The 21,316-nt window shown below is 35.1% G+C and overlaps 1 protein-coding gene across 1 annotated transcript in view; it reads right to left on the bottom strand.

Annotated features, from left to right (window-relative positions):
- Window positions 1-21,316, bottom strand: part of IFIH1 (interferon induced with helicase C domain 1) — a 51,495-nt gene that overhangs the window by 15,420 nt on the left and 14,759 nt on the right. The window contains exons 4-6 of the mRNA XM_012440584.2: window positions 11,475-11,579; window positions 6,068-6,288; window positions 308-518 (exon numbers count right to left, since the gene is read on the bottom strand). Coding sequence (XP_012296007.1) covers window positions 308-518; window positions 6,068-6,288; window positions 11,475-11,579 — 537 coding nt within the window. The remainder of the gene's footprint in view (window positions 1-307; window positions 519-6,067; window positions 6,289-11,474; window positions 11,580-21,316) is intronic.

Below are 21,316 nucleotides of genomic sequence, written 5' to 3'. Positions count from 1 at the left end.
GGAAAGGGAAGCAGATCTAACAGCATCCACTAGCAAATAAAAGAACTTGTCAGAATACATGGAAAGTCCAGTGAGCGCTTGCTTTAATAATGGTATTCTTATGCAGAATAAAACGGTCTAACTAAAAACTTACTTTTTTTGTTTCCTCCAGGAAGTAGAAGGATTTTAATAAAACCATAAGTAAGAAAAGACCATTTAAACCAAAGTAAATTTTTATAAACATTTAAAAATTAATTAACAAATATAACCTTTATTATCATTAATATTACTATTCATTTTTTTAAAAAAGATACACACTTCAACTGACCTGACAATTGAACACCAGCATCTTCTCCATTTTCCAAGTTTAAGAGGGAGTTTTCAAGGATTTGAGCTGTACTGATAATAACATCACAGGACTTGACAACTTCTGGAAATGATATTTTCAGTTGGGTATCACCACTTAGTCCAATAACACGATACCATTTCTTCAAAAATGGTTTGAACTCTTTGTGGAAGAGCTGTTCAACTAGCAGTACCTTAAAAAAAAAATGAAGGTTTTTTAAAAAAGAGAAAGTTAGTCAAAGCCAAAGGAGTATTAATCAAAGGCCTATTCTGTGTTCAGCATTAAAAGAGGTGTTTACGTTATCAGTGAATCAGGCATAACAACTTACCCATCAGCCCTTTCATTCATCTCTCAATAAGCATTTATTATTGGCTTGTTAGGTGTAGGCATTTATGTCTGGGACACAAAGATGTTTAAGATTGATTGACAACTTTGGGGAACTCTGTCTAGCTGAGCATACAGACCAAGACTAAACAACACAAGACAAATTATTGCAACACAATGTAATTATGCTCCCCTACAAACACACACTAAGTAACAGTTAAGAGAAGAAGCAACTGAAAAAAAAAGGAGGAATTGGAAGGAATTTGAATCTAGTAAGCCTTGAGTCAGTGAAAAGATAAACTGAAGCTAAGGTTGAATAAGAAATACATTGTTTAATTTGTAGAGCAGGGCCAGGTTATAAACGGCTGTAAACATCAGGCAGAGTGTTTTCCATTTAGTATAACAGCTTACAGGATCCCTACCAGTTGTACTGTTGAAGTGATTTATTTCTGTTGTTTGTTTTTGGATTAGACTAGAAGCAACAGGACCACAGGACTGGAAGAAGCAGGGAACCACAAGTGAGGAGTTAGGGCATTCATTCTAGCAGAGAACAGATGTGAAGTGAAGAAATGAACTGCTGGAATAGTTGTGGTGGCTGAGCAAGAACAAAACTGCAGGTAGACTTGGCAAAAGAAGTGGAAACTTCTGGTACTTGTCAGCTGATTCTGTATGTTGCAACATCTGCTGAAGGTAGGTGATTTGACACCTGAATGCTACACATTACTAGTCACTCAAACTACCTTCTGCATTAGGGGGGAAATATCAGGCCATCTTGAAGGTCATATCCTAGAAAGATTTATGCAATAGAAGCCCAGCAGTGTAAGTATGGCAAATAGAGAGTTGGTACGAAGAGTTTCAAGGGCAAACTTCAAAGAATACACATTATATTTTTCATTCTCCATAATTCTACCTGAAATGCAATCAGTGGCTACCTTTTCCCCAGTCTGTAGGGTTTGTGTTTTTCATCTTTTTACTTGAGCTAAGCCCCGCTTAGGTGTTTAATAAGGAACGGCTGATTCCCCCGGCTAAGGGGAACATCTCATGAAGAATACTGCTTTACATTATTATTTAGTGGAAATGATGGAGGCTTTGAAAAATAGATGTCTCGGTGGCGTGGAAGAAAGGGTGGGGGAGAGTTAAAATTAAATCCACAAATTCTAAGGAAGCAAGGTGGACTTAAAATCAATAATGAAGTTGGTGAGTGAAAGGACGTTACCTTACCACAAGGTGGAAAGGGTAGAAAGTGTAAGAGGAGAAACTTTCATTTAGTTTAGTTTTTTTTTTTAGCTAAAGTCTCTCTGATTTGCCTGTTGCAAAATCACTTGAGAAGTTTGGAAAATACAGACTCCTGAATGGCACTCAAAAATTACTGAATCTAGGGACCATCTCTGGGGACAGAGGCTTGAAACCTTCACTTTAATGACATTTAAGCCTTCGAAATTTGAAAGCCACAGCTTTGCTCTTCTCTCTTCCACAAAGCCATTCCTGAATCATTTTCTGGAAGTATTCTTTCCATTCCATTTATGCAAGACAGAAGGATTCTGCAGAAAAGAATGGAAATTAAGTGTAGTGAAAAGAGATAGCATGATGAGAAAGGAAGAAAGCCCTGAAAACAGCTACTCTGGCCACTTAATTCTTGGGTACCTTGAACAAGGTCTGAAACATCTTAATGCTCTCAATATCCAGATTAATGAAATGAGGATAATGTTAAGCTATTACAGGGTTGTGAAAATTAAATGAAATAGGGAATGCCATATTGTCAGTACTAAAAGTTCCCTGATATTTCACCCATCCTTTTATTCTAGAAGCAGAGTGCAGTGGCAGGGGAAGACCAGTTGACTCAGAAGATAAAAGTCCAAGTCTCATTTCTGCTGTTTCTTGGCTGGATGATCCCTGAATTGTCAATTAAAAGTCTTGGAGCTTCAGTTTTCTGATAGGAGAAATTGGAATAATGATAATGACTACCTTATGGGGTAGCTGTGTAGGTTTAATGAGATAATATATCTGAGAGTGCTTTATAAAGTGCAATAAAATATTAATTATCAACATGCATCTCTCATCTCTCTTCTAGACTGTATATGCCTGGAGGACAAGATCTGCATTTGATTTGTCTTTAAATATGCTCCTGCTGAATGATTTAATTAAGAATCTCTGTATTATGGAATGGCATTGCACCACAAAATTCTGCCCATAGAAGGTGAGTCAAAAATCTTCAAAAACAGCAGCATCCTCTGATGTACGGAACAAAAAGAAGTTGTCACAGGAGATAGCAGGTGCTGTAAATCCTGATACTCACTCTGGGTGGTGTAGACTTCCTACTGAAGGACACAGAGAAAGCCAGATGCAAGTCTGACATGGCTAATTGGGAGGTGTGTGGTCCTCTTGGAGCCTTTTCCTGAGATGTGACAGAGTGCCTGCCAAGACTAATCAAACCCAACTGCTACCCACTTCTGCTGAATCATATGGGGCTGCATTGCAGCATCTGAAGGAACCTGGGATTTATCTCTCATGATGTTGAAGCCCTAGATAGGAAATGGAAAGTCTGGGAACACAGGTGGTGTTTTCATTTCTCTCTGCATTTGAAGGCTATAACTTTGGAAAGGACGGAGGAAGGGAAATGAAAGTAAATGGTGTTAGAGAACAGGATTTCTCTTTTCTAGATCAAGGGTAACGATACCTACTTATTGGGCCAAACACAGGATTCAGCTTATGCAGACTTACTGGGACAGAGGTGCTCTGACTCAGTCAAAAATAATTAAAGCTGAAATTAATTATTCAAAAAGATGGTATAGTAAACAATTATGACACAGATGAAAGAATTAGTAGATGAGTTCCTAGTAATTCTAAGGAGAAAAACAATAGAAAAACAGATAAGGGATTAGAGTCAAGTCCCCAGATGTCCACCCAACAATGCAGTGACTGTGAATAATTAATGAGGATAAATTAATATTTAAACATAGCCATAAATGTGCATTCATAAGAATCACCTAGATCCAATGCAATGAAAGATTCCTGGCTAGAATATAGCATTGAGAGGAGAAGGGAATATTATAGAAAGGAAGATGCATTAGACACATACAAAAATATGACTTGAAAAGATCAATATTTAAAATATAAACATAAGTATTTGAATTTAGGCTCAAAAATTGGCTACACAAAAATAAATGAAGAGTATTCTAGTATAAGAGATTTTCAAATAAAAAGAAACTGAGGAATTTGAGTTTATGACAACGTCCAGATAAGTCTGAGGATGCCAGAGGCAAAAGTGGTCATGAGCTAGGTGTCATATCTCATCTCTCCTGCTTTCTACACTGGTAAGATCTTATCTGTAGTATTTTGTCTGACTCTGGACACCACATTTAAGAGTGTCCTAGAAAAATGTCTGAAAGAGTATGAGCACTAGGAGTGATGACAGGATTAGAAACCATGTTATATGGAAAACAGTTAAAGGAACTGTAGACATTTATTCCCAGGGACCAAAAGAAACATAACTTAGGAGCTACATGATGCTGCCTTGTCTATGTGCAGGGCTGTCCTTAGGCTGGAGACTTAAGACTTCGTATGGTTGCAGAGGAAGGAACTCTAACCAGTGACTGTGGGATTCCAGAGAAGCCGATTTGGATGAATACAAGTAGGGCTTTCTAACAGTGTCAGTTGTTCAAAGAATGGCTAGGGCTGTCTTGTTAGAAGGATAACTTCCTTAATATTAGGAAGTTATCTGGCAGAAGTGAGGAACCACTCTGCAAAGGAAGAAAGCTGGATCTGGAAGCCCCCTTTCAACTCTAGCAGCCTATGACCCTGTGACCAGATAAGGGAAATAAAGGAAGTAGATGAATTAAAACTAACTCCTAGGTGTGGGGGCTGCATGCTTTGGAGAGGGTGGTATTACTAACAAAGAAACAGGTAAATGGAGAAGAAGAGCCTTTGGGAGGGTAGACGGTAAGGCTGAGTTGGAGAAAATGGTGGATGGTCAAATGGTTTCAAAATCATCAGTTTAAGTAGGTTTGAATCCAGTTAACTTTGTTCTTTTCTCTGGATTTGGCACTTAGGAGCCTGTTCTCTATGTTATTCAGTTTCATGAGTTATGAAGGTGAAGAGGAAGGAGTAAGAGAAAGCTAGTATTTAAGGGTGGGAGAAAGAGTCATTACTAGGCCATATGTAATCCAACTGAAATTTCAGAGCATGGTAGTTATTATTTTGTTCATTTTAAAGATGAAGAAATTAAAGTTAGAATTAATTTTAATCAAACTACCAGCAGGTAAAAATAGGATTCAAACCTATTTCATTTTAAAAAAATTATATCCTGTACAAAGGGAATATATGCAAGGCTATGGGCAAACAAATTTGAATGTGTCACCATTACCAGCAAAATAAATACAAGTGTTTTAATAGTGTGTATACAAGTATAAAGGAGAGCTCTTTAGAGTTAGCAGATGCACACAAAACGCATTTGGAACTACATGATAGGAACCATTCAAATCATGGATTCTAAGTACTGAAAACAGGATGAAACTAAAGCTTTTAGCATAATAGAAATAAAAAAATAGAGTATTTTACAGTCTACTGCTTTTTCTTTTATACAGGAATAGATGAGAATGGAAAAAAGACTTTCTGATCTTGGAAAGTATACTCATTTTTGTACCATAAAATAGTAAATATTCATATCTCCAATTTATATATTTATAAATTAATAAACTCTAATTTATCTGGATAAAGCTCAAATAACTAGATTTTCTTTTATAGTGAAGCAGACAGACTTATTTATGAAGATGACCTTCAAAAACCGTAAGATACAAATTATTGAAGAAAAACCTCAGTTGCATTTAATGTAATATGTGTATATATAATACATATACTTCTTGAGAATTTTAAAATCTATTTAACTTGATGTAGATATCAAACATTCACTTAATTTTCTCTTTTTCTCCAAATCACATTATACGTATTCTGGATAAAGAGGACTTGCCATCTTTGACTAAGGGTCAACAGCTAAAGAGGAAGTAAAAAAACAATATTTGATCCTTGATTCCAGTGATATTTTGGGGTCATTCATTTTCATATGCAATGATAAATTAGTCAATTAACCTTAAAGTGTATCTGGGTAAATATAACCTGTGACCAGATAAGGGGAATAAAGGAAGTAGATGAATCAAAACTAACTCCTAGGTTTTGGGGCTACATAATTTACAGCTATTTGGTAAAATGTCCTAGTTTTATTGGAAATTTTCTATTTTCAGGTTCATCACTTAGATATTACACATACCTTAAAAAAGATAAAAAATAAAATAAAGAGCTTATTTTGACATTACTCTTAATTAAACTAAATCTGTGTGAGTCATTGCCACAATTGTCATCATATAAAAGTTTCAGAATAATATAATGAAAATGAACAACTAATGTTACATGTTCTTTGAATACCTTATTAACAAGAACTATAACTTTTCCAGGCTCAGATGCTTTTTTCTTCTTGTCTAAGTGATCCTTGGCAATGTAAACGGCCACTCTGGTTTTTCCACTCCCTGTAGGAAGGCAGATGATGATATTCTTCCCTTCCAAGGCTGGTTGGGCAACTTCCATTTGGTAAGACCTGAGCTGGAGTTCTGGCTCCGGGGATACTCTTGCTGCCATATTCTCTTCATCTGAAGGAGGTTGACAGGGAAAATAAGAGAAGGGACAATAAAATAACAGACCTTAGAAGCCTGAAACTGAACATAGGCTTCTTAAACTTTAAACTCCTTTTCACATGTAGTCCAACCCATTTTCTCTTTTCTGTACCAATGAATGTCTGCTCTCTGCATTTGCAGAATACAACCCAGGCTCCCTGTCACAGAAGGGGCCTAAGGGTGTGGGGGTGAAGAGGAAGTCAACTGAATAGAGGACTAGGAAGGGCCACTGTGGGGGAGTGTTTTTGCAGAGTGAGCGAATTTGTAGAAAGCTCTGTGGTGCAGAATTGGCAGGTATGGTTGTGAAGGCGTAAGACTTCCCATTTCCTTGTAGAGCCATTATTCCCTGCTTGTTTCACTTAGACCTACCACCTACAAAATCAAGAGGAACTGAGAAAGTGGAAATCATTAGTCTTCTTTGTTCTGTATTTCCCCTTATTTTTTATTACGAAGAAGGTATTACGGCTGATACTATCTTCTTTCATTTGTAGAAACTTTATCTGACAAACAAATACCAAAAAGCACACACACACACACTCACACACATATGCGTACATGCACACACACACACACACACACACACACACACACACAATCTGTCTCAAGTTCCTTTTTCCATCTGAGGCAACCAGGTCGTACAGAAGTGATATTTAGGGAATAAGGAAAAAACTCTTCCTATGCTAGCCTTTAATTGGTAGGTTTTCCTTAAAAGATAAAACATAATTTTGTTGGTTTAAGCTAAATTATGACTAATTTTGCCATTTAGTTGTGAATTGTGATCTTTATTGCTTCCTTATGTATATGAATCCACATATTCCTACTTTTTCTAAAATCCGAAGTATAATATATGGAAAATATTTTCAATTAAAATGGATTCTTAAATTTAAAATGCTGATTAAGTACTAACATACATTTACAAATATTAAAATAAGATTATTATAACATATCTTGTTTTAGATATAATATATTTTATTTAGAAGTGACCATATTGAACTATATCAGTCTGGGGAAAAAGATCTAAAAATTCATAGCTTGTAATGTGAAATGAAGTAAAATAAATATTATACCAATTTAAAATTCCATCTTATGCCTTACATAATCACAAGAAAAAATTAAATAACAATATTTATCAGTACTTCATCACACATGAAATAACTGTTCTTTTTCTTATCAATGATTGCAATGAAACTAAACTAACATAGTCCCATTAACTTCAAAAAACTTGCTGATGGCTCCATTTCAACCACTGGGTAATTCTATTTGAGTGGGTTTTAACTTGTTGTGATAGGTAGAAAAATTCACACCAAATACCACTCAGAATTATCTACTAACCTGGCAGGAAATTTGCCTTCTGTATGGATGAGTAAAAACAGATGCAATACATTTAAGCTATCATTGGATCATCTGCTGATTCATTTAATATGATTTTTATGAAAAACTCATTTAAAATCACCAGCATTTAAAATAAACCTTTATAAGTATCCTTTCCAAGCTTGTTTTGAACTCTACAGTATTTCTAATAATTCATCTTATATTATATTTATGTAAAGCTCTGATTTATTTAAGGACAATGTTACCCCTCTGTAGCTTTTATAGGCTATCAAAACCCTGATATTTCACCTGTATTAAGATAATTTATCACCCAACTTTTCCAAAAGAGCCTGTATATTTGTAAAGGAAGATGCATTAGAAATTGTCTAAACAAAGATCCAGAAATTTACTACTGCTAAATTCTTATTTGATCTGGGAAATTTGTTAAAATATATCAAAAAATCCTCTTTAATTTCATCTGAGGTACATTTTTGCATAGATTTTAAGAATAGTAATAAAATGCTGCTTCCCTCATAATAGTTGCAGAATAAACTATTAAAAGAGTACATTTTAATAATAATTTCCCCCATTTTCCATGCTTACTACTATATCCTTGGCTAAGAAATATTAAAAAGAGAAACATAATAGTGATTTCCTAAGTCTCTTTCCCAAGAATCTAGAACCAAAGCAAATGAGTAAAATATCAATATTGCTCATGCATTCGAATTATTTATTATGCTGATACATTTAAGGAGAATTAGAATATTAAAAGGACTATTGTTTACAATTTAACTTCAGAACCGCAGTCATGAGGTTTTACTGCTACTTAAGTAGGCACGTACCAGAAATTTATTCTTCAGTCAGTATTGACTGGACACCTATTAAATGCAGGGCACTCACAAGAATATAGTTGTTGTCCTGAAGGACTTCAAAGTCTAGGACATTATACCACTGTCAGACACACACACAAAATACCTGGTTAGACAGACAGCTCAATAATCTTCCATATTTTTGATTTAAGACTAGGAGATTTGATAGGTGACCCTAAGTTTAAAAAGAAGCACAGTGTGGAGACAGAAAAATTAGAGTTGGATTCAATGTGAGACTAGCATCCAAAGAAAAAAAGCTGGGTGAGTGCTAAATATTCAGCCTGATTCTTGCCTTATCACATCCTCTGACATAGGGATGGAAGAATTTATCCACAGAAGCAATGAAAAGAGAGTTTTCTCTTCTCTGTCACCAGAAGGAGAGAACTGGGCTGGTATCAATGAGCCAGGAGCCAATTTCCTTTATAAAAGAAGTGTTTGGGTTTTTGTTTGTTTGTTATTTGTTTGCTTTTGGCGTTCTCTGAAGAGCGTAATCAATGAAATGAAAGTAGCATTTAAAATATGCACAAGCTTTAAATAACACTGTGCCTTCCCTCTAAGACAAGTATTGATTAAACATCTTAAAATTAGATTATATCATATAAATGGTCAAAAAAGAAAATCAAATAAGGCTTAAATAATAATATTCTATTGGAACTACACCATGTGGCAAATTTCATTCTCACATTGATTTTGACAGCTGAGTTATTCTTGGAGAGAAAAGGTCTGTCACTGCATGTGTTTGAAATCTACAAAGTATTCCTTTACCTATAGTATATAACCACAGAAAAATACACCATTCCAGCTGGACAAATATTAATAGGCATTATCTTGAAATAGTAGGGAAACACTTTCTACATATCAGGCCAATGTGTATTGCCAAAAACATTGTCACTTTTTGAGAGGCAGTATTATCTTTCAGAAAATGGGAAACGGGAAAAAAAAAGCCTTTCATAATAAAATTAGAATATTTATACTTTAAAAGTACCGGTAATTATGTTTACTATTGCATAACACTTCCACAAAGGAATATAATATGATTGTATTGGGTCACACCTTATGGCCCATATATGACCTCTGGAGTAGGAGGAAGGACATACAGAATAAAGTCCCTTTTGATGTCAGCTTCAAAGATTAAAACATAGTTGCAGATTCTGTAATACTTTTCAGTGCCTCAATATGTGTTTAACAGTTCACCAATTTTTCTAAACCTCCTTTTGAATTGAATTCTATTTTAGCTTATATCAGGCACTTGTGGGTAAGGAATTTCATAATTTTACCACTTCAAAAATTGACTACCCACTATGCAAAGTAATTCTTTGCTCCTAAGTAGTGATCCATCTAGAACTTCAAGTGGTGTTCTATGAAATGTGTTTATCTTCAAAAATGTATTTGTCTTTGAAAATGTATTTACTTTTCAAAAGTAGATTGCGTTCAGATTTATCATGTCTTTCATGCCACATTGAAGACCAAAAATCAGCAAATATATTTGTTAACAACTCTAAATAGGCAAAATGCCCTGCACATAGAAGGTACACATTAAATATTTATCAAATGAATGGATATCGTTGAAAAGCCCTTACTTAGACAAATCAAAATCAGGATGATGTCCAAAACCTTACAACAACCTATAAGGATGATGACTGTTAGCTAGGGTATCTATTTTGAGTTCTAGCATAGCATGTAATAGAAACGTTAATTATTAAATTGAACAATTTTATGACAAGGATAGAAAAAACAAATATAATACACAGAAATAAGCACATGGCAAGAACTCAATAAACACTGACTGAATTGAACAGAAAATGAATTAACCCTTTTAAATGAAGATTAAAGTTGTGACTGACATTTGGTGAATTGGGTTTCCGCAAACTAATTTGTTCTAAGGGATTCAGGAGTGTCACTGTGAGAAAAGGACATGTGAAAAAAGAGGTGCTATAATCTAATGTGGAAAGCATTTAGGACTCATGACCATCTTTCTGTAAACTATTTTGTCCCCTTAGGCATCTTGGGGATCTAAATTTTTATAATTCTTCTGACAATGCAGGATAATCTGAATTATTTAATATATTCTTAGGGGAAACAACTCAATCACAAATGAAGAATAAAGTAATTTGTTTCTTAATCTGTCGTTTTTCCAATGCATCTCAGCTGGACCCCTTGCAAAGCATTTTCTTTTTGTTTGTGATTTGTTCATTTTAATTGTGAAATAGTTCAAACACATAGACAAATACAGAAAGGTATATAATAGACCCCCACTAACCCATCACCTACACTTAATAATGTTAACATTTTAGCTTAGTAATGATCATGGAAATAGACACTCAAAGAAAGAAACAATTTGAAATCTATCAGACTAACAAATTAGGAAAACTGATAACAGGAAGTAATAATGAAGGTGTGGGGAATTAGGAAGAGGCTCTCTCATTTATTGCTGGTAGAATATACAACCAATATGGAGAGTAATCTGGTAAAATATTCATTTAGTGACCAAAATATTTTGCTAACTCTACTCCTATTCAAAAGATATTTATGCAAATTTGACTTCTTTTACTTATATATTTAATTTATAGTCATACTTCTCTTATTGATAGTATTAATTTTTTATTTAAAATGTATTTTAATTTAAAAAGTAGGGTTTCGAAGTAAGCACATGTACCAAATTGAATACAGTCAATTTAAATGCAGTCAAATCAATTGAAACAGGTCTCATAAATAAAATAGATGACATGACTCTTTGGAATGTGGCATATGCCAGACCAAAAAGATATGTACTGGATCAAAATTAGAGAGTTTGGTTCTAAGACTTTTGTAAGTTACACTTTTAAAGAAAGTGAATGGCAAAGTTCCAAAACTATTTCACGGTAGAAAAGAATTGCTTTAATTGCATAAATACATTAGGGAGGGTATGAACAGCCCCCATGCTTCCACTATACGGCGTCTTATTTCACACTTTTTAAGGTTTACACAACAGTTAGGCAGTACCTGAATCACTTCCCATGGTGCCTGAATCACTGCCCATGTTGCTGTTATGTCCAAGACTTTCATCTAAGCAGCTGACACTTCCTTCTGCCAAACTTGTGTCTGATTCTGCAAAGGAAAACATTTTAAAATATTTTAAAAATATTTCTGAGAATAAACGTATTTTAACTGCACACCTCTACAGCACACAGTACATACAGTTCAATTCAAGTGGGGAAGGCACACCCAGACAATTATGAATAAAAGGTAAGCACTTCTGGCAGGCTACATTAAAAAAAAAAAATCCACTATGGATGAGCAGCTGCTGGGTAGTGATTCAAATACGTATTACCTACTTAAAGTACTATACATCCAATATGAGAGCTAATGCACATTCCTAAGGGTTTTTAACTTTTGTTGCCCTTCTACATGTAAATGTTGCCCAAGAAAACAATATTTAGGTTTGATAATGTCTTCTAAACAAAAAGTAATACATAGAAACCTTTGAGTTATTTTCATTTAAAATGACAGGGAATTAATAAAGTACAAAAAATTAATAAAGTACCTGGATCTACTGATCAGTTATGAAAATGACAGTTTGGTGCTAAACATAAATGTAAAATATCAAGGAGAGTTTGTTCAAAAAGAATATCACTAAAGCTTGGCATCACAGTTGTACTAGAAGCTCAGTGAGGTTGGAAATAAATGTTTTTCTTTACTATAATTAGACTAAGCCTCTATCAAAGAGTTATGGTTAGTATGGCAGTACACATCCTTCATTTATTAATCTCAACATTCTGTTTTCAGTACTCAGGTTCAATTCTTTTTGAAAACCTTCTTTCCCTCAAGGGAAGAAGTCTTTTCTTACAGTCTATTTCCAAACACTCACACAGTCTCATCCTCAAGCACCAGAGCTATCATTAAACTGGCAAAAATTAAAAAAAAATGGTGATTACTAATGTTGGCTTTGGAATCAGAAGGACTTGTGAAATTTGCTATTCTTTTTGCTCTGAACCTAACAAGCTCCCCTTATTTAAAATGTGGCTAATCCCCCTTACCTCACAGCACTTGATAACCTTTAAGTAATATTAGGTACAACAAGCTCTTGGCACAGGGCCTTAATTGCTGGTGATTCAAAAATGAAATAAAAATCAAGTAATGATATATTCCTAGGACAGGAGTTCCATTAGATAATGTTCTTCTTATAATAAATCATATTTTATAATATTTATACTTAGATAATTATTTCATCCTAAAGCTCCTTAACACACCAATGAGGTAGCTCTTAGCTATTTAAAACTAGTTTGGGTGTCATATTTAGGGCTGGAAATAAAAATGGATGAAAAATAGACACATAGCATGTTTTAATAAAACTTCTCTGAAAAGAGACGATATACAACTCCTAAAAACTGCAAATATTTCCTTTTTCCTTAACTAATTTTTTCAAGTGAAATATATTAAGATACAATTTGCTTAATAAAAAAGATTACTCTTTTTATGTTTATAGTTGAGGAGTTTGACAAATGTATACCGTTTTGCAACTTTGAAGAATTTGACATATGTAGACAGTTTTGCAACTACCCTCATGACTGAGATTTCCAGCACCCCAAAAGACTCCTCAAGCCTCTTTGTGGTAGATCCCTCTGGCTATCCCCTGGCAACCACTGATTTGATTTCTGTTCCAATAGTTTTTCCTTTTCCAGAATGTCATATGAATGGATTCATGCAATATGTAGCCTTTGTGTCTTTTTAAATTCAGCTTATAATAATTGTGATTCATCTATGTTGTTGTGTGTATTACTAATTTGTTCCTTTTTATTGCTGACTAGTGTTCCACTGAGAATCTGTGACATTTAAATCTCTCTTCCAATTTGGATAAGCCCATTTATTTTAAGAGCTGTAACAGAATTACAGCCAATGCCAATCAAATATGTAAGACATCTGAAAAATTAAAAGCAAGCTGATAAGAAATTTGTAGAAAAATTCTCAATGGACATACATACTGTTTAAGTATATTAGCACAACATAAATATACTAATGTGAAAATAGTGTGCTTATTACTTGTCGCAGATTAGCTCTATAACTCAGATTTGAGGAATCCTTTATGATCACATGGGAAAACCTGTATACCTCACTGAGAGATTCAAAATATGGCACTCTGCGATTCCCAGAGGTATGTCTTGTTATAAGCTCAGAGGCGAGTGTAGGATAGAACTGTCAAGTAGAAGAGCGTTTTGGGCAGATGCACTGATGAAAAGAGAATATGATTTGTCAGGAAAAGGCAAGGTGTAAAATGAGATGGGGAAAATGTCATTGCAAGAATAATTCTAGATCTAGAAATATAGGCTAAGATTTTTGAGGCAAAAAAGTGAATTTGACATGCTTTTCATTTGCTGTTTTAAATGTAGTATTGAAAACTGAAGAGAATACCAAAATTATTAACAAATACCTAAAATCTAAGACTGTATTATTAAATTTTCCAAGTATAAGAGAAATGAAAATTATATTTAACTTCCACTTTATTTTCTAATCACCAGTAGTTAAACCTTATTCTTAAACTTACTTCATCTACATGTAGAGTCAAGATTTCTCCCAAGCTTTGTTCTAATATCTGTAAGTTTTAGGGAGGGAGCTATTTATACAATGTGCACGAATAATTTATGAATGGTTTTAAAAGTTGCTACCAAAAATAGGGTATTATTAATAAAGTCTATTATCTGGATCATTTTGATCTAACAGACAAATCAGCAATGTGTCAGGAAGACACTGAACTCAGAGCTTTCACAGATGTAATGTAAATTTCATTTTAATCTCTCAATATCCTATGTGGTAGATACCCATTATCTCCTGTCTCAGGTGAGAAATCAAGGCTCTGAGAGGTTAACTCATATATCCACATCACACAGCTAGAGTGGGGCAGAATCCCCATTTCTGAATCCAAGTGCAGTGTTTCAGTGCTTTTCTCCCCAACACTAAGCATGGCTGACGATTGGGGGTGAAGTTCTGTAAACACAGTGTTAAGTGAAATAATAGCTGTGGTGGTGGTGTTTTTTAACAGCAAGAGACATTTTCATTGTATTGTCAAATTTTCTATCAATCTTGAAACAGAGCTTATATTTCCACGAAAAGAAGTTAGAGAGATGATTTTACTTTGCTAACATTTCTGGTTTCGTTGACAGATATTCACTAACTTTACATTTAAGTATCCACTCTTATTTTAAAACTTTTTTCTGCACTCAAATAAAAAGAACACCTCTGTCCTCATTACATAAAATTAATTACAATAGTCCTGTAGAGATGATTATGAAAATGAAAGTGAATATATAGAGCTCAATTTCTTTGTGATTTTAAGGGTATATAAATCTTCAGTTTCTCTACACAAAAATAATGTTGTTTCCTAGGCAGCAAATTCTTATGCATTTTGATATATGCTTTTGCTTTCAGAGAAATGTAAGTAAAATTTAATAATAAAAGAAAATATATTGTATTTATTGTAACAGGGAGAATGCCTTCCTCAGAGATTTTCCTCCTGCATTCACTTTAAAAACCACATTATACACAAACACACACACACACCCAAAAAGCGAGATAAAGAAAGTGCTTACGTGATGCCAAAATTAAACCAACCTATTGAATTTAAATGCCAAGAATTTCTGAAATTGATTTATTTAGGATTATCTTGTTTTGTTCTTTGTATTTTGCAAACTATGTCAGTCTGAATTTAAGCCCTAATGAATAAAACCGTGTGTTTATGATTTTATAAGTAGATTGTATAGAGTCAATTAAAGACGGGCCTTGGAGTGAAAAGAGCTTGTGCTTTGGAGTCCAACAGATCGCTCCCCAGATCTGAACTCAGCCACTGTGAACAAGCGAATTAACCTCATGCTTAAAAAAGTAGAGAGATAGTAGTCTCTATTTTCTCATTTATTGCGAGAATGATTGTTAGACCAAGAAAATGAAACTCGAAGAGAAACAAATTTTAAATTCTCACTAAAGGAGCTTTGAATATTGAAGTCATATTGTATAATAAGTTTAGTTAAGTTTTACATAGGTGTCATTTCCTGTAGGGAAAATATCAAAGCTAGCTATGAAACAGATTAGAAGATGGTAGTAATTGAACTGTTAAAGAAAAGCAGTTATTCATATCAAATGCTATTGGAATGAACGGAAATTATAACCATCCAGTTAAGAGACAGGATTTTCTTTAGTAATTTTGTAAACAACACAAAAAAGAACAGCTTTGCCTACAATGACAGAAAGTGTCTAAGACCAGTCCAAAAGCCATGGTTTTACCCGCCTTATTTTGCAATCACATCTTGAATATTTTGCTAATAAGGCAGGAGTATTAACTGCAATCCAAGAAATTTCATACTTAACATACTCTAGACCTTAAATACTTTAAAATATTTTAAAATCATTTAGAAACCAAAAATATTGAAGTTTAAAAAAAAAAAAAAAAAAAACCCAGGAGGTTGAAGTCCTTTTTAGATCTATTTCAATGTAAAGTCTGCCCTCTGCTGGATAAAGCTAATATAGTAAGTAGTGGACAAGTAGCTAGGTATTCTTTATTCAAAGAGCTAAGCTTCATTAGGTAAAATTCAAATTGATTCTTGCTTCTATTCCTACCAGGTAGTGCCCCTCTTATTTTTGGCCTTGAGGCATTTATCACTCCACAGAATATCTTGCCTTTCTTTGCCCTGGACTCAGTCTGTCACACATTCTTCTCCCCGAAAGTGGTTTTGCATTACAGCAGGAAACAACGTGAGGGGAAAGGGCCGCTGGGCATATTGAGAAAGAACAGCACCAACTGCTCCTGTTCTCCTGCGAGTCAGTGTTGACAAGGTCGTTAAATAGTCCAACTTCACTTTTCATGGTAATTTCATGTTTATTCTAGTTCTGACCTCGGGATGCATTTTAGCTTCACCTTTGCAGCTATCCCCACCTTCCCTCCAGTTTCATAATCCCCATGCCTAGAACATCCAAGCTACCCCGAAAGCTTGAAACACGTGTGCACATTTGGGCACACACACATAAAGACTTCATAGGCTTCTCAAGTGGGCTTACACTCATACTGCTAATAATATATATTTCCTTTTCTTTTGAAATAACTTAATCTTTCTTGAGAGGAAATAGATCACTTTTATTTTCAGCTCTATGTATATGGATCCACACACACACACACGCACGCTCACACACACACACACACACTCACATTTTGGTCTGTCAGATTTTGCTCTCCGTGCCAGGGAACATGTGTTCCCGCAGAATGGAGAGAAGCCACCTCCACCCACCTTGCATATTCTCTCCTGGATCCAAGCTTCTAGGAAATGAGTTCCCCAAAGAGAAAAATCACTCTCCTAGAGCCACAGGCCCACATGGCTATCCATGGAGCTCCTCTGCTCCTCTTTATAGAATTTCTACTGCTGAAATGTTTCTAACGGAATTAAATTTCAATTGTGTGTAATGAGGTTGGCTTAGATTGTATCATCTATGCCCTTTAGCCTTTGCACTTAGGTTCTAACAAAGAAAGGTGGTTATTAAAGCACAGGTTGCCAGGATAACAACACCCACCAGAATGACCCATTCATTCATTCACTGCCAGTCAGTAATGGAGGCAGAAAATCCTAGAGTGGAGTCAGTTGAGAGCGAGAAGCCAGGTGACCACAAGGGAAGTAAATCTTGGCAATAACAAGGTTTGGAGATGGTAAGGCAGAATGTGAATTAGACACCTCTTTAGCTGGTAAGCACCTTTCAGGAAAGGCTACAGGCGTTAAGCAGACTTAAGCAGGTATGAAGAAAGGATGGAGGGAGATGTGAATACAGTTAAGGGTCCCCTGGTAAATGTTCAACAACTGGCTCTTTGGTGGAAGGAGACATGATTTTTAAAAGGTTTGTCAATTTCCATGGAGTAAATATTTGCAGCGTGGCCAGTTTCAAGCTCCCAGCATGATATCCCTGAGTGGAGCTGGAGAGAGATGTGCACACTCTTACAAGCCAGTGAGGTCCAATTCCGCACTCCACTAGATATAGTCCTCTACCTAAGGACTTCCCTACAATCATCATCTGAGATAGTCACACATGCGTTGTACTGGTATTTTATAATTATCCAAATGATAAATGGTATACTTTTAAAAGTTTGTGTGTGTTTGTGTGTATAAGTGTGTGTGTGAGGCACTGTAAAAATTACTGTTAGAGAAACTCATTAATTTTCACTGATCTTAGAAGTCTTAGATCCTACCACCCTCCTCCACAAATGCTCCTCTCTTATCAACTGTTCCTCTGAACACATTTTGAGCTTTCTTGTGCCTGTGCTTTCGCTCGTGATGTTCCTGAAACCTGAAATGTTGCCTGCCGCCTCTGTTTACAAATCCAGCATAGTGCTCCCAAGGCTCAGATGAAATATCTGATATTCCTCATCTGGTAAGCTTTCTCTCATCAGTCTTCCTTCTTTCACAGATCTTCTTTCCTCATCCTTTAATATAGATCTTGCATCTCTTTACCATGGCTAGATTACCATTTCTTTGTAGAGGCACGTCACTTGTTTTCCTGCATTTGAGTATAAACCTTCTTGAGAGTGAGCGCAATGCCTCAGTGCTTGGTTCTCTCAATAATACTACATTATCTGACCAACTCACCTCCTTCTTTCTATTTCTCTGGCTTCTGGCCTCATTCACATCCCAAAATTGTGAAGGGAAGATCTGATAGTCTAAATTAAAATCACTGCTTTTGTTAAAACTCTGCTACAAAAAAGCTTTACATTTGCAGCCATAAATGGATATCATGAAAATAAATGCAGCATGTATTAACTGCACACTAGGGAGATTTCTTTCTGTCTTTCTGTCATAATATCTATGTTCCCACTCCTGAGGTAGGAATGGTAATCCTCCTAGAACTATTATGCAACTGTAAGTCATATACTGACCCAGATACCTCGTGGTAGGTTTCAAATAAAATACAAACTTACATAATCCTTTAACAAGTACCAATATCAATATCAGCATTAGCAGCTCTCTCTTTCTCTTTCTCTCAGCCCAAATTACTATCTGTCTTTTAGATTGCCATTGCAGTACTGCTAGTTCTCAATAATTAATGATAACTAAAGATAGAAAAATAAAAAAGTAAAGGAGTGCTATATGACTTCAAACGAGTCCTGATATAGCATGAGTGATTTGGAAACAGTCTTATTGTAAACTACTGTATCAATTATTTTTTCTACTTAGGTTTCAAATGCTATGCTTTTATTTCTAGAAAGTCTAAAAATCTCTAGATTTCTAGAGGTTAGTGCTACAGAACATTATTCTGGTCCTCAAGTGCAAGGATAAATTTTGTGGCACTTTTACAGAAATTAGTATAGACCAAATCTAAGATTGGACTTTAGTCTATAAAAAGGCAAAACAAAATAACAACAAAAAAAGTGCTATAACAGATTGGGCCAGGGAGAAGAAGGCTGTTTTATAAAGGTCAATTTTTAAACCCCTCCTACAGAACATGATCTATGCAAAATATATCCACAATATATTCCAAAGCATAATGTCACCGGATAAACCTAAGGAGTGGAACATATGGGGAAATATGAGAAAGAAGGTATTAAAGTCTGAAAACAAGCAGGTTGGTAAGCTCATTAGCTGGGGTGGAATTTTAAAATCTTCACGTGAACGAATATATAAATCAAAATATACACATGCATTCACAGTCATGCGCACTGTATATTCACACATGGCACAATCTACACTTACATTATAATCTTTCACGCTGAAACAGTGAAATTCCATTGGCTTTATAAATGTAAAAGCGCCCTCTGCTGGCCAATCTGAGGCATTTGCATTTTCCAGTTTTCACAATAGGGAGCTACAGCACAATGATTTAAAAAGTTTGCGGGGATTTTCTGCTCCACTCTGCGTAAAACTAAGTTTATACCAAATACAATAAAGTTACTTAGTTTTAAATGTCACTTAATTTTCTTATTTTATTATAGAGCATTAATTCCTAAAATAGTATAATAAAAAGAGTTGATGTGAAGTGACTACTCACTTGTTTTGACAAAGCAATGGTAGCAGACAAAGACTGATTGTACAACTAATTTTACTGTAAGCTTATAGAAGTAAAATAACCCAGTCAATTATTTGCTATAATTAAAATGCTTTGAATAGAAAATGAAGGCAGGCTTTGTGTCCCTCTGATGTTTCCCAGGGAAATCTAGGCTAGAGAAACACCAAAGTTTTGCAGTTATCTTATTATAAGACGACCAGTGGCTTCAGAAAGCAGAACTGTAGCATCCAGCATTAAATTCCCATTAACAGTCAGAATTATTCAAATGTTGTTGAGAAATTGTTTTGTTAATGGGAAAGGGGAAATTTAAAAAAAAACTGGTATATCTTAATTACTAACCACTTTTTTAATGAAGTAATTGATTGCAAAAAGAGGTGGGAGGAGGAAAAAGGACACATGTCAGATCCTAAGTTTGAAGATATGATGAAATCACTCTCTAGAACAATCCACTAGAGAACCCTAGTGTCAAAGAGATGTGTTTAAAATTAGTTTCAAGGGGGCCACTGTTACTGAGGGTAGTGTGTCTTACTCATCAGATGTGTTAAGGAGTAAAAGGTGCTAAAACACACACACACACAATCTTTGCATTAAAGTCAAAATAATTAACATTTGCAACACCAAGACTACTATGCAGTGAGAAAATACTTGAAAAACTGGTTCAGAAATAATAATTACAAATATCTCAATTTAAAATTACAAATAATTTTAGTCTCTTTTTTCTTTATACACATAAAAATCATATTTACAGACTGTGTACAGCTTAAGTGACAAGTTGTTTTCAATGCTATCTTGGCAACTATTTGAAATTTTAGCCTAATACAATGGAATTCAAAATAAAGACTAAACATTATCAATATCAAGAAGAAACACAAAACAAAATTACACAGATGCATATTAGAAGCTATGGTGTACGTTCACATTTACCTTGTTAATTCTGTCAAAAAATGCCTATGCAGGCAAAACTCTTCCATAGTAAATTGTTCAACAAAAACTTCAATCAAAAGAACTCCAATAATTTATCTGGACTAATGGTACTTTATAAATCATTAATATTCATAATTCTTATTCCTTAAGATAACAAGGAAACAGACACTTGGAATGACAGCAGGAGTCTCTAAAGCAAACACACTACATTTTCATAATTAAGTGACTCTTTGCTAGTGTTCTGGAAGGGACCAGAATGGATTAAACTAGCCTGCTCTCAAATCCATGAGAAATCCAGATATCATAAGGAACCTATGGACTAGAAGACCGTTAAGATGTTTGTGAATTCGATGGGTCCTATTTTACTATGCAGTTTACTGTATGCTCTTACATGCTGTCAGATTATTCTGTATTTTAATACTCTGTACTTTTCTTTCATGGCACTTACTGCAAGTGTAGCTATACAGTTACTACTACTGCTGGGCTGACATCTCCCTCAGTGGAAAGCTCTGTGGGGGCTGAAGCCATTTCTTTTCTTTTCTTTTCTTTTCTTTTTGTGACTGAGTGTTTTGCTTTTGTTGCCCAGGCTGGAGTGCAGTGGCATGATCTCAGCTCACTGCAACCTCCACATTCCGGGTTCAAGTGATTCTCCTGCCTCAGCCTCCCGAGTAGCTGGGATTATAGGCACCTGCCACCACACCCAGCAAATTTTTTGTATTTTTAGTAGCGGGTTGGGGGAGGGTTCACTATGTTGGTCAGGCTGGTCTTGAACTCCTGACCTCAGGTGATCTACCTGCCTCGGCATCCCAAAGTGCTGGGATAACAGGCGTGAGACAACATGCCCGGCCATGAAGCCATTTCTATTATGTTCCTGTGTTCGTGGTACCCAACAA

The sequence above is a fragment of the Aotus nancymaae genome, unplaced genomic scaffold (genome assembly GCF_030222135.1).
Source record: "Aotus nancymaae isolate 86718 unplaced genomic scaffold, 86718_ANA_hifiasm-v0.15.2.pri h1tg000029l, whole genome shotgun sequence".
NCBI lineage: Eukaryota > Metazoa > Chordata > Mammalia > Primates > Aotidae > Aotus > Aotus nancymaae.
This window is presented reverse-complemented; position numbering and strand designations above follow the sequence as displayed.